This window comes from Melozone crissalis, unplaced genomic scaffold (genome assembly GCF_028551555.1).
Source record: "Melozone crissalis strain CALT ecotype California unplaced genomic scaffold, PUWL_Pcris_2 ptg000005l_1, whole genome shotgun sequence".
Lineage (NCBI taxonomy): Eukaryota > Metazoa > Chordata > Aves > Passeriformes > Passerellidae > Melozone > Melozone crissalis.
In genome coordinates this window covers 44,956,638-44,971,030 of record NW_026535783.1, presented here as the reverse complement: position 1 = coordinate 44,971,030, position 14,393 = coordinate 44,956,638, and the positions used below count along the sequence as shown (strand labels likewise).

The 14,393-nt window shown below is 36.2% G+C and overlaps 1 protein-coding gene across 22 annotated transcripts in view; it reads right to left on the bottom strand.

The window, feature by feature from the left end:
- The window catches only part of PTPRD (protein tyrosine phosphatase receptor type D), a 1,150,230-nt gene that overhangs the window by 114,677 nt on the left and 1,021,160 nt on the right, over positions 1-14,393 (bottom strand). For 9 of the 22 annotated variants that reach the window (XM_054282388.1, XM_054282398.1, XM_054282418.1 and 6 more), the window contains 5 exons: positions 7,847-7,980; positions 7,362-7,506; positions 3,794-4,099; positions 2,599-2,792; positions 683-709 (listed from right to left, as the gene is read on the bottom strand). In XM_054282388.1, coding sequence (XP_054138363.1) covers positions 683-709; positions 2,599-2,792; positions 3,794-4,099; positions 7,362-7,506; positions 7,847-7,980 — 806 coding nt within the window. The remainder of the gene's footprint in view (positions 1-682; positions 710-2,598; positions 2,793-3,793; positions 4,100-7,361; positions 7,507-7,846; positions 7,981-14,393) is intronic. The other 13 variants (XM_054282522.1, XM_054282530.1, XM_054282549.1 and 10 more) reach the window with 4 other exon arrangements.

Genomic DNA, 14,393 nt, shown 5'->3' with positions numbered 1-14,393 from the left:
GAAGACATTACTTTCATCTAAAACAACCAGTACTTCATGGTGTAAGAGCTATGGCTGCATGTAATGTTTGAAAGTGTCGTTTGGATACAGCAAACGTTATTACTTAGGCATAAACAGTGCAGAGCATCTGGCTTTCCTGATAGCATGTATTTATTTTATACAAAAGAAAGCACAACTGACTTCTACTTTCAGTTAAACAAAAAAAATTTAATCTTAAAATGAATACAGAAAAATACAACTATTGGTATGTAACTCTGAACCGCTTCTATTTTATTTTTCTATCACCTTGTGAAGAAGAAACTGTGAGGCAAATTTAGTGACAGCCATCAAAGAGATGAAAACACAAATCAGTGCTGTACATTTTGGCATCATGCTAAACACCAGAACAGGCAAGCAACAGTGACCCTACTCTCCCTGGGGTAAAAAAAATAAACAACCAACAAAACAAAACAACAAAGAAAAAAGGTGTCATGAGAGAAAACCCTTGATGTTAGGAACATGCATTTGTGTAAATGTCAAAAAAGCACCCTGCAAAACAACAAAAAAAATAAACCCAAAGAAAGCACCCAAAAAACTCCATAACCAAAAACAAAACCATACAGTGCTACAAGCAAACAAGCAAGACAAAAAAAATCTCAACCAAAACACACAATGATTTTCTGCCCAGTCAAAAAGTACTTACATGTTCAGTAGTATCATCATATTCCCACTAATTTACAGTAAAGGAAGTCAAAAGGAAAAACAAAAGAAATAAGGAGATTTGTAGCCTGGTTGAGATAAAGTTTTCTTCTTTATAGTAAAATGAATATTAAAGGTGTTTGAAAAGTCATGTACAGTACGAATTATCCATGTAGAATCACATGAAATTTGGTTATGAAATCAGGCCAGGCATTTTTAATTCCATTTTAATTCCATTTCTGTTCTCCCTAAAATTCAGCTACTTCTCTTTCACTGACAAATAAAAGAAGTAATGAATCCTCTTGTACCATGTAGTACTATTTCACAATAGTTTTTTATTAAAAGTTACCAAGGAAGAATTAAGGGCTACCTGATTTATTTAAACAAGTTACCAGGCTATATACTTCCATTTCCTAAACTAATTCAATGCATTAAGTTTTGAAACCACACAGATATTTTACCATCTATGTCTTCATACCTGCACCACCCTTGTTCACATGTATCACAGAAGTACTACAGGCAGGAAGGAGTGGTGGGAAGAGAAAGGAGTTAACTATCATTCCTGAAACAGTGGCAAGTGGGCTGGTCAAAGCCATACTTGACAAAAGAAGAAATACAACTTTTGCCTTTATGATATTTGGACTGCAATATCTCATCTAGTCTCCAGTTAATGACCTTCTAGTGTTTAAAATCATTTTAATCCCCTACCAGAGAGAGGCTGAAAGAAACAATTTGCGAAAAGAAGAGAACCAAAGCACACCAGCATGTTCCTTCCCTTCCCACTTCCTGATCTACTTTCATCTTTGTCTCCACTGAATTTAAACCATAAGAACACCATGTTTTCCAAAATAAGAAAGTAAGTACTGGCAGCAAAGTCCTCCAGAAAACAGACACAGTATTTAGCAATTAGGGTCATAAGCAAAATGCAGATGTAAGAGACCTATTCTCCAAAGAGGTCTCTGCAAATCTGAAATCAGAACCAAAACTGAAGAAAAAAAAAGGCAACCCCCTATTTGTTTACCCATGTAAAATGCTTACAAAACAGATTTTACTCTTTGATTTAGGTTAATAATTTCTTTTTATTTCCAGTCAATCCAGTCATAAACTGTGAGCTAGCAGCGAGATGCGTAATGCATAACAGTTTCCCACAGGATGACCCCGTCAGTGTCAGGAGCTTTGTAAATCTTAATTTTTACATAGTGCTGGTATAACTCAATCAGTAAAATCCTAGTTTGAGAAGCTTTTTAAACTGGATGTTTTCATTATCTCATATTCTCATAATTTCTAAAATAGATGGGAAATTTTGCAATATAAATAACCACATACCTATTCAAACTAAGTTCCTCATTTTATTGAAGCTCCTGATATGAATAATGGAAAGTACAATACCTCAGTGGTTTCTAAAGTTACATTAAGAACATTAATTTATTGTGAACTGTGTAGTAAGGTGCGTACAGGAGAGAAAGAGAGATTCTCCATGCAATCAGAGAAACACTGTAATAACAGACTAACACAGCGTTAGGAGAGCCTAATGATCCTAGGCTCTCCACTGAAACACTGAAATAGGAGATGGGTGGATCAGGCCATGCACAGTTTACTACACTAACTCTGGATCAGATCACCCTGATGCTTTAGAACTTCAGAGGGGATGTTAAATCTCTTAAGGTTTAACGGAATCAGAACAATGACACAGCCTAGCATTTAGCTGCAGATCAACAGAGAAGAAAGTGTCTTGTTTTGGCCCAAGAACCTTTAAATGCAAGTATTCTGAAAAAAAAAAGTTTTGGAAATGGACACAGAAAACGCTGGCTGGTAGACTGTTCAGCAGAAAGAAAAAAGACCCTCAACAACGAAAGGCAACTCTTAGGCACACGAAATGTTTTCACTGTGACCCAGGGAAGAAGGGAGTGGCCCAGTTACCTGTGCATCCGCCAGCATGATGTCCTTCAGCATGGGCTGGCCCTTTGGCTCTCCGTTCTCCATCCTCACGTAGTGCACCTGGTAGCCTCGTATCTGGCCGTGCTGCTTATTGGGCACAGGCGAGCGCCACGACACTTTAACAGCAGTGGAGTTGACAGCCTCCACCTCGACTTTGCGAGGAGGACCACTAGGAACTGGAACAACATCATTGGACAGAAGAGAATTACAGCCACCTGTCCCACCCATGCCTGTTGCTTTTTTAAAGAAAGGGCAGACTCACTATGTTGTCTTTGAAGAATACAAATCATTCAGCAAATGAGGATGCTCAACAAATCTGCTCTACCTTTCAGTGAAAAGATCAAAAAACATGACTGATGCAAAAAATGGAAGAAAAAGGAGTATTAGAGAAATAGAAAAACATGTAAAAATGTACAAAAGCCAAGGAAGATGCTTTGAGATTCAAAGCATTATAGTACAAAGAGAGATTTTAATCATTGAAATAATAATACTATAATAATAACAAAACCACAAAAGATTAAAAAAAAAGTTGCCCTTTTTTTTGTTTTTCAAGTTCTATGTTTTATTTCGGTTTGTTTTTTCCTCAGGATAAAAAGGAGGCTGATTACAAGGCTGTCTTCTGTCACTTTCAAGAATGGAAGAAAAGAAAATGTGTGGAGCATCAGTTTTCCAAGATCAAAAAACAAAACCCAAAAAAACCAACAAAAAAACCACAACCCAAAAAAACCTCAAATCAAAAAGCACAATATGGAAGAAGAAAGCAGCTAAAAAAAAAACCAAAAACAAACAACCAAAAAAACAAGACCTGAAAAAAAGTTTATATACATAACTGTTTAAAAATGGCAATGACTGTAAAATCAAGGAAAAGGCAGGAAGTTTTTTCCCTAGGAGTTATTTTTCATTAAAGGAGGAGAGCAAGAAGGATACGTATGGGCTCAAAGGAGCAGCAGATTCATGTCACTTGCAAAAAAATTTTCTGATTAAAAAAATACAAAAACACCAAATAGAAAAATGGTGTAGAAAGAACAGTCTTTGAATAAAAAGCTGAAAGGGTGAAAATATCTGGTTATATTCGGGGAAAAAAAAAAAGAGCAGAAAAAATTACTGTTAGCCTATACAAAAGACAGCAGATGACAGAGTCATAGAGGTGCAAACTGATGTAGTGGAGGCAACATACCATCTTCATCTGTCCGAATCAATACAGCTAAGCTCTCTGGGCCAGGTCCAACATCAGTGTGAGCAGTCACAGAGATCCGGTACTCAGTCCACTTTTCCAGCTGTTCCAAAAGGTACTGGGTACTGTCCGAGGAAATTCCCAAAATTTCATGGGGCTTGACATCTTCTCCATCAATTCCAATGTACTTGATGGAATATGCAGTGATAATGCCGTTCTGTTTTTCCACCGGCGGAGGTTTCCAACTTACCAAAATGCTAGTGGAGCTGGGGCTTGTGCAACTAATGTCTTGAGGAGGAGCTGATGGCTCTAATTTCAGTAGTGGGTTAAAGGAGGATTTGAGTGGAAGGATAGAAGTGATTGAAAAAAATGAACAAAAAGAAAAAATAAAAATAAATAAAAGAGAACCAAATGAAAATAATAATTAAACAAAAAAAGTAGAAACTCAAAAAAGCAGAACGTCAGATAATCGTATGCGCCTTGGCTTATTAACATGAGGAAACTGAAAATGAACAGGTGAACTAAATGGTGAAAAAGGATGTAGGGGAAATATATGAAAATGAAGCCCCAAAATAATATTACCTACCTGTAATTAAAATTCTTCTTGAAATAAAACAAAAACGTGATACCTCTATGACTACTGATCTATCTTTACAATCCTTGCAATTAGTGCAAGCTATAACAATGTAAATAACATGTGACATGTATTTACTTACAAATTTTGACATCCCCTTCAAGTGGCTTTACTTTCCCCAAGACAGAAAATCTTTAACAGAGCTCCTAAAACTTGCAATAATTGCTAGAAATTGCTCCATAGGTTGCCATTTTGCAGCCTTTCCACTCTCATAAACAAATTACTACTTTTTTTGATTTTTTAATGAGTCTGCCTGACACAAGTTCAACCATAAATTACATTCAAATTGAAAGCATTTACTGAAACATTTATTGTAGCTAACATACTATGAGCATGCAGTCCATAGAAGATGACGAAAGTCTTAGTCAAAGATTTACCTACCAGGAAAAAGTGACAGGCTTGTTGATTCTGACTGTAACTTGTACTTACCCTAGATCAGCTCTCAGTTTTATTTTTTTAACTCCTCTTGGAGACACCTTTGCTAGCAAAGAATTAATCCTACCAGTAATGTATATTATTTCTACAGAAAAGAAAAAAATCTACCCTAAACAACACATAAAGAAAGCAGGCATTCATTTTACAAAGTGAGTTTATAAGCTTGACACCTCAGAATGTGAGTTTCTGACTTTGTTTCATCTCCTGTCAGCAACACCAGTTTTCCAGAGCAGAAATTTCACCTTTACTCATTTGTTTTGAAAGGAGTACGTTAGCGTATTTACCTTCCCCAAGCTTCAGAGCATCTAAGCATGCACGTCATTCTACTGCTTTCAGTGAGGCAAATATAGTACTGAAAGTTAGGTATGCATTTCTCTGCTTAAATGCACTTTGACTTACCAAAATCTATGCTTACTAACAGATCATTCAGAGCACCAAAAAAGGAGCCATAATTCAAACTCACTAGCAGAAGGAGGGGATGTGAACTCCTTTCCTATTTCTGCCTCCTGTCTTGTAAGAAAAATATACATGCTGTGTGCAAGTTCTTTTTTCCCTTTTACATCCCCCTCTCCACCTTTTCTTTCAGTTTCTTAAGGGAAAAAAGAAACAAACGGATACTTATACGTACTTACAATAGTCACATCAAACAAAATTAAAACAACAGAGAAGGCCTAGGACCCTGCTGTGACCTACTGCATTTACACATGTATCCTTCGGTTCCCTACAGTTCTTTCTACAGGGATCAATGGCTTTTTACTCAGTATGGTACACTGCTGCTCCAAAGGGAAGATAGGGGGGAATTTACTAGAATTTCAATTAAGTAGAGGAGGTGGAGGGAAGAGCAGATGAGAATTAACACATTTTGGGTTATTTTTATAGACTAATTCAGTACTCAGCTACTCAAAAGAAATGGATCCCCTTCTACCATTAACTTGTGCTGGAAGTGAAACACATGTAAAATGTCCCTTAAGAGTCTTACAAAAAAGAAATAAATCCCTGCAGCATCTCCCTCTGATACAAAGATGAAAGGCAGTGGCACACTCTGGTGAATATTGCTAATAAAATCACAGAAGTTTATTAATTTTTAATCCATTATACTCTGAAAATGCAAAATATTGCACTTATGTAACTGAGGCTAATTTGAAGGCTTACTTTAACCAGTTTTATTAACACATATATATTTTTCTTAACTGCACATTTTTAAAAAACAAATGTAATCTTTGCAGCAAATAACTTGGATCTGACCACTGAAATCAACTGGATTTTGCTACTATCTGAAGACACAAGGCTGAGATAAACATAACATATTCTTATATGCAAGAAGAGAAAACAGGAATGTGCTTATATAAGGAACACAGAGCCTTGGCTCCTAGATGTTTGTTTTGTATGCAGTCTAAGCAATCTTCACTCAATATAAGATAATGACCACTCTAAATGTTGAAATGGATCCCAGAATAAATATATACCTATTCTTTAATCAAATTATTCATTCTGAATTACTAAACTGAAAAATTGCCTTGCCACTATATCTAAAACTAACTTTGTGTTACATGTGCTTTTTTGTGCTTATTCCAAGTGCCTTAGAAATGCTTCAGAAACACATTTAGCTTTGCTTAAAGGTGAGTCGCACTGTGTCTCCAGTCACACTAATTGATATTAATACATAACACTAACAAGGAATGATAGTGCAATCACCTGTCATGACTGCAAATTAAAAAGACTAATGTCAACTGAGAAACTGAATTTTCTGTTTTGAATTATCTTACTTTAAGAACAGGCAATTTAATTTAAAACAAATACAAATAGCATTGTACTAAGTTTTTCAATGACACACTGTAATGCAAACTGTCAGGAAAACCTAACTTCTCAGGCAAGAATAATCCTTCTGGACATCATAGCTGATTGTTTTAGTTAAGTCTTAATTTAAATGGTTTAAGGTGAATATACAAGCTCCTGACAAATTTTTACATCCCAAGGTGGAAATGACTGAACATCATAAAAAGCCTAGATAAGGAAAATTTAACAAAATCAGAATAAGATACTACAGAAGAGTTGGTAAGAAATATCTGTTACAGTCTGAAGTATTCAACCTGATCCACTTTGCACTTTTTTGACACAAATGTTTGCACTTTAGGGAGATGCTGCAGAGACAACCTAAGAAGTGTGCACAGTAGGAAGGTGGAACTCTATTGGTTAAGGACTTCTATTAATGTACACCTACTGCATGATACAACATTTCACCTTATTATAAAATAAAATTTTCTTTATGCCAACATTATATTGCCTCCTTAGGCACAAGTTTATTTGGGTTGCTTTTTGAAACTATGTAAAAGCCACTCATATAAAAAGTTGATACACCTCAGAACTTCATATTTTAAGTATTCTTTTACTGTATCAAGCAACATGAATATCATATTTTGCTTTTTTCTCTGTTTCTGTCTACCTGGGCTACTGAGATTAATAAAAACAAAGAGAATAAATATTTAAAGGAAAGACACCTACTTGACTGCATGGTTCTGGCTGAGATTTCTGCTGTTGAGGCACCCAGGCCTTGAGGAGACCGTGCAGCTAGGCGGAACAAGTACAGGCTGTTTGGCCTTAAGCCTTGCAGGCGATACGATGTAGTAGGTTCAGTGGAAACCCGTTGCTAAATGTAGATTATAAGGGAATGTCTTGGTTAGTATTCAGAGACACTGATTTCCCTATGTTGCCTGTATGGTTTTGTACTGGGATAAAACCACAGAGGAAAAATAAAATTCAAGAAAATAAAGCAGATCAAAACCAAACTAAACAAAACCGAAACAGAACATTTTCTGCTGTTTACACACTTTAAGTCTGTCACCAGGCTAACTGCTCAGCTTAACAAACCTAAATATCAAGGCATTGTCACTGAAATAAGTTACTAAAATATGAAATTTAAACCATTGCCGTATTTTATGTCCAACTTATTAAGGATGACTTAAAAGATGTACAATCTTGCCACTTACTTCCTCCCCATGCTCTCCATCTTTGTAAACCAGTTCATAGCTGGAAATGGTATCAGACCGTGGAGGTGTCCAGGAAAGCAGTATGCTCGTTTCAGACTCAGGTTCTGCTTTGAAGTTCAATGGTTGACCAGGTACTAAAGAAAAGTTGAGCAGTGTTGCCAATTATTTACTTGGATACTTCAATATTTTCAGATGTTTTAAAACGTTATCGGAATATGGCATGCAATATCAATTTTATTTATCTTATTGAACTTAAGCAAATGTATTCACAGAACTATGAAACAAAATTATCTAAGCACAGAAAAAGTAAAATGATACATTTAATTCACCTGTTAAAAATTATCAAGGATTTCAAACAAACAAACTGAAATATAATTGAAGAGATGTCTGGTGATGAATACCACCAATCTAATAACCTATATGTGAAATGGCAAATATATACATCTATATATATGTGCTGTATGAGAAAAAGCTAATACAACACATGATTAGCTGAAATAGTCTAGAATAAAGTGTTAAAACTCTTACACGCATTTCCAGACATTACATTTTTTTTCTCAGCTCATAAATGAAAGATAGTAAACACATCCTGATCTTTAAGATGATATCCACATAAAAAACCCAGCTTGTTTAACCTGAAGTAGTTATAACCTAGTGAAGAGACATTCAGCTAATTTCTCATGAAGTGAAGTATTTCCACCCTTAATGACTGGTATATTTAAGAATAGAGTGACAACACTTTCTAGTTGCAAAAAGCATAATGCACTTTTGACTGCACTAGTCAATAACATTCTCTGTGGCTGTATCTTGTGCAATGGTCACAGGAATTATCCACACTAAATGTTATCCTAATTTGTTTCTTCAAATGTGAAGCAAATTATAAGGTTGACTATGAAAAGGCAGGAAAACATACTATATCATTGGATTGTGTACAGTAGTTTTGGCACCCAAGTTCTAAAACATTACTTCCAATTAATAATGCCATTGATAAGGCATGAAACAGTTTTCCACAGCATTTCTAGCTGTTCAAGAATAAAATGTGAGATGCTCTCATTTTTTCAGGGGAAAAATAAATAGATGTACTTCTTATAACACACTGAGAACAGGTGTAAGAAGTAGGATGTGACAATAATGATGGTTACACAAACATTTATCAGAATTCTAAGACAGCATTACAAGTATGTTCTTTTAGTACAGTAAAAGACCTAAAAACTTCAGAGAGTTAACTGTTAAAATAATTTGGTATTTTCATTTTTATCTTCCCCAGACTTCTACAGAATACCAATTTGAGGAGAACACTGCCCTTGGGTATTCTGGTGCAGATTTGATATCTAGCTCTCAACAAATAGAACCTTTATACATGAGGTGCATATTCTTCCAGCTCATGAATGGACTTTATTAATGAATGAGAGAGAGTAAAAGGAGACCAACTCTTTTACAGGAATAAAAAGGGACAGGACTAATTAGATATTTTTCTAAAAGGTGTCTGGTCTCAAAAGAGAACACTACCTGGGTCCTGCAAAGTGCAAAGAGGAAATGATCCCAAAGCATGGGGAGCCATTAGAGGAGACATCAACTAAGTGTTTGTGACAGATTCTAATTTTGCAAGGACAGGCTGCAGGGCTGGCAATGGTCCAGCTGGGAGAATGGACGGCTCTCAACAGCACTCCCAGCAGTGACAGAAGGAGTGGAAGAGATGTAGCCAGGCTCTTCACAGAGTGTGGCAGGTGAGAGGCAGCGGCACAAGCTGAAAACATGTGAGGCTCAGGAAAATGCAGAAACACAGCCAGGGCCTAAGGAGGTTGGACCATACCAGCCGTGGGACGTTTTACACATCAAGTGGGTGAAGCCCAAAGAAGCTCAGTCTGACCCCAGAGCTGAGCCTGCTCTGGGCAGTGGCTGTGGCTGGACACCTCCTCAGATAATCATCCTGCCAGCCTGATTGTCCTGTAATGCTATGATCTATGCTTAATGTATGGACACATGAATTGTAGAACACAGCCAGGCAGTAATAGTAAATGATCAGTCAAGTGACTCATATGAAAGCTGGTACCATCTGTTGTGATAAATATGGCAGCAGATGGAGAACTAAGGGTATTTCCTGACTCTCTACATGTTTTAAGACCCTCACTCTCCAAGTATTCCTTTTAGAAAAGCTCAAACCCTTTGTCATCTTGGGTCTGCAATTCTCAATCATTTTATAATACAAGCTGACTGGACTTTTCCAAATGCTGTTTGTCAAAATAATATCTTGCTTTCAAATTTAATCTCCCCTTGGATTTTTTAACCACAGTTAAGACAACTCTGATGCTGTAAACACTGACAGAAGAAAAAGGTGACAGGGAAGTCTGCATTGCTCCAAACAGATAAGAGAAGATGACAAAGAAAGAAAACAAAACCAAAATAACAGAAACTAAACACACCTTATTGCCAATAAGCTCTGGTATGAACCCAGTACCAAAGTAAAACTCAATGAGTTCAATAAGAAACCAGCTTTGCAAAGGATGATAGATTGATCAAGAGAATTTGCAATCAGTAGGGAACCTAAAGGGACCAAGAGTTTAGGCTTCTGATTTCTCTGAAAGAAACATAAAACTCTACAGAGGAACTCTTACAACTGAAGACCCACTGTGCTCCAGAGTTTTTGCTTTGTAAACAATATACATATTTTTTGAAAAACAAGTCCTAATAGAATATAATTAAAAAATAAAATGGCTAACATACAAAATAAAAAGTGCACTGTGTAACATACAAAATAATATGTGCACTGTGTTCTCCCTGTCTCTGCTACAACTGAAATAATCTCTTCTAATGAGTCTGAAGATACCTGAGGTTTGCAGTATCAAACAAAAAACCACAGCACTCAAAATAATTAACTACTATACATTTCAGATTTTAAAAAAGCACAGTATATTATCTGAAAAATAGTCAGAAATCCATAAATCACTTTTTTCAAATATTATCTCTAACTGACATAGTGGGAGCCCTGAGAATAAAAAAAAGTGTCAGAGAGTCTTAAAGACAGAGTCCACCTGGTCCTGTCTGAATGACTAAAGAACACAGTGAAGAGATAAATTATCAGTGTGTGAAGCTAAGATTCTCATTACTGAACTCATCTTGTTAGCGTTTAAATGAAGTAAAATAGAGACTACAACACTTAACAAAAGTTACCTGTGCATTGATAGTAGGGGAGTTATTCAAAAGCTGAAACAGTCTTTTCTACCTGACCAGAAACGTCCCTTGAGAGAAAAAATGTCCCTTGAGGGAAGTTTTAAAATATAAGTCAGTTGAAAAGCTATCCTATACCCCACCTCAGCATCAATATATGTAGGTATCTCAAAGGGGGATGCCACAAGGATGAGGGCAGATTCTTTCCAGTGGTGCCCACAGAGAGGATGATGAAGTGGCCATATATTAAACCACATGAAATTTCTCCTCAACCTGAGGAAGAGCTTCTTTATATAGAGGGTGGCAGAGCACTGGAACAGGCTGCCCAGGCAGGTTGTGGTGTTTCCCTCTCTGGAGACACTCAAAACCCACCTGGCCATGTTCCTCTGTCACCTGCTCCAGGTGACCCTACCTTGGCAGAGGAGTTGGACTGGACGATCTCCAGGGGTTCCTTTCAAGCCTAAATTTCTCCCACCTGCTTTCTTGCTTTCTGAGTTTCTAGGTACATGCTCTCAACTCTTTTCATGTGGAAGTCCATTTCATGAAATGCTGCAAAAGACAGCAGGCTAGGACTATGGGGTTTCAGAGACATCAGGTCTCCCCATCCACGTGCTCATGAAAAAAAAATTAAATATCTGGTAAAGTCGCTAGCTTACTACAACACTACTTCAGAACAGTACTTCCTTGCTACCAACTCCTTCTCTGAACTTCTAATCTTCTTTTACCACAAGAACTCCAGAAACATTAATTTTGTTGAATCTAAGGCTCCATTTATGTGCTCTGCAAGTCAGATACTTGGGCTTCTCATTACTGTCCTTCTTCCTATGTTCAGAGCATTACCCTTTAATAATTATAATAAACCTCAGTTTTCAAATAATGGAGAATCCTTCACTTAAAACTAATATGTTTTGTGTTTTAAATTTTTTCCACTGAAACATATGCTAACAGGTACACATTCACTTCCTTGAATATTTATTAATTTTTTTACCTAGCTCTTTTTCCAGTAATTCACTATCCAATAGACCTTGTGTACTCTCTCCTGTCTTTCTATCTAAGCTCAGAAGAAAAACAAGATTCACTTAATTCCTTTACTAGCTCTCCTCTCTTTGCAGGTTAAAATTAAATGAATACCCAAACTGAGACAGTTCAAAACTCTAAATTTTCTTGGTACACACAGAATAAATGATGTTTCCTACAACCAGTTTAAGCCCAGAAAGGGTCACGAAAAGTGCGTCCTGAGCAGCTAAACTGGATGCAAACAAATTTTGTTTTCTAACAAAGTAAAAAAAACAAAAACAGGAACAAGACCAAAACCAAGAACAAGAACAGGAACAAGAACAGAAACAAAAACAAAACCAAAAGAAGTATCACCCTAAAACTTATATCAATCTTCCTTTATTCTAAAATTTGGTAAGTCAATTAACCTACGTAACAGACCAGTCCTGACTCCAACCTGAAGAGATTTTAATCCTTTGGCCCAAAATGTGGAGTAAAGGTTTTCCTAAATTTTGGAATTGGTTTCCTTTTACTCAAAAGGCTCAGCTCCACAGCTCTTTTCTGATTACAGAATCTGTTAAAATTGGGTCTTTTTACCATAAAGAAAGCACTGCTGAAAACAACTGGCAATATGACATGGCTTTGCCTTCAAATGCTTAAGAAAAATACTGAACACCACAACTGAAATTTTTGGGGGTTTTTTTCAGTGTCTGGTTGTCTGAAAAATATATCCTTCACTTCCCTTCAAACTACATGCTCCCAGCCAATATTTTAATTAAAAATCTAAATTTCACTACCAGCAGAGTTTCAGCTGATCTGCAAAGAAAGAAGCCATTCATACACCCATTTCAAAAGAGTAATTCTGCTATAATAAAAAAATAAAAATTCCTCTGAACACTATTTTTAAGGGCAAATTAGTCATTTTTATAATCTCTCTCCAAAGAGAAGGAAGGAAAACTCTGACCCATCTAATAGAGCCTGTAAGTCACACTTGTCAGCAAGATTTTCTTTTATATATGCTCTAATACCCCCAAATTGAGGGTTAAGCTAAATATGTATATAATGGCAGGCTTATTTGTTTAAAATAAAATCAACCAAATGTAATCAGCATCCCATTCCTACCTTAACTCTTTTAAAATGTTTCCATTAAATCCATTTTCCCTGACCTTAGATGACACTTTATATTCGCTTTAATATTTGGAATGTGTTTAATCCTGAGAGATTTTAACTAAAACAATCATATTCAGATGTACATAAAAGCAAATTGGAAGAGAAGGACAAGGAGGGCTTTTTTTCTATGATGTTCGCTGAAGAGAAAATACTGGACAGAGAGATGGGCAAATCCTAGCTTTTAATCATACCCTGAACTGGAAAAGTTCACTAGACTTTTGTATTTTCTACCTCTTTTAAGACTTAAAACAGCTGTATTTCAAATAAAAGTATCAGTGCTTAAATATGCTTCCTGTGTGCCCCATTCTTTGTTTTATTTCAATTTCTTTGATATAGTCACAATTAAACATTGAAATAATGTACTGAGAAACACTCCAGCACTGTTAATGTTGTTGTAATTTCTTTAGATTGCAACAGTAATCAGAAACAGATGGACATGCTTACTTCTCTGAAGTGACCTCAGAAAGTAATGTAACTTGGGCCAGTCCAGCTGAGCCTCAGTGGTCATTACTTTGATTCCTTCATCCCTCACTGAGGAAGCCACTGTCAGACACTTGCTAATCTAAGAGGTTTGCAGCTGAGAGTGAAAACACAGATAAGGAGCTCACTAAACCTTCTTCTGGAAAAGCCTCATGAATGTGGATTCAATCAGAAGTCAGATGTCAATATAAAAACTAGCTCTCTGAAAATGGTTGCAAATGCCAAAAGTAAACTGTGGTGTATATATTGACAATTGCATGTGCAAATTCTGTAACTTTGTAGCTTAGCTGAGATACTGCAAAGGGTAACATATAGATCTTTGTGCAACACAACGCCTAGAATGATTCCAGGACAATACATCAATTTCTCTCTTTATTAAATGCATGTTGGTAAAATGCAGAAGTAGAAAGTGGATGAAACATAACTGTCTACAGTTATACTTTAGAGATCTGTTTTTAAGAATTGGAGGGATGCTAAATTCTGCAACAGGAAACTTTCCTGTACTAAAAAATTCAAGTACTATTATATATTTCTAGGAAATCACTGACCCACAGTAGTACTTCATACAGCCTTCTCTAAACTGCTAGACAAAAGGACTTTTTATTTCTTATTGCTACAATAAAACACTTTGTGCAGTGTAACTCTACCAGAGCTTCTCACTTTAGATTTCATAAAAACTTTTCTGCCACGTTTTTTACTGTGCTTGCTTGTCCTTTACTAGTAAAACTAATTC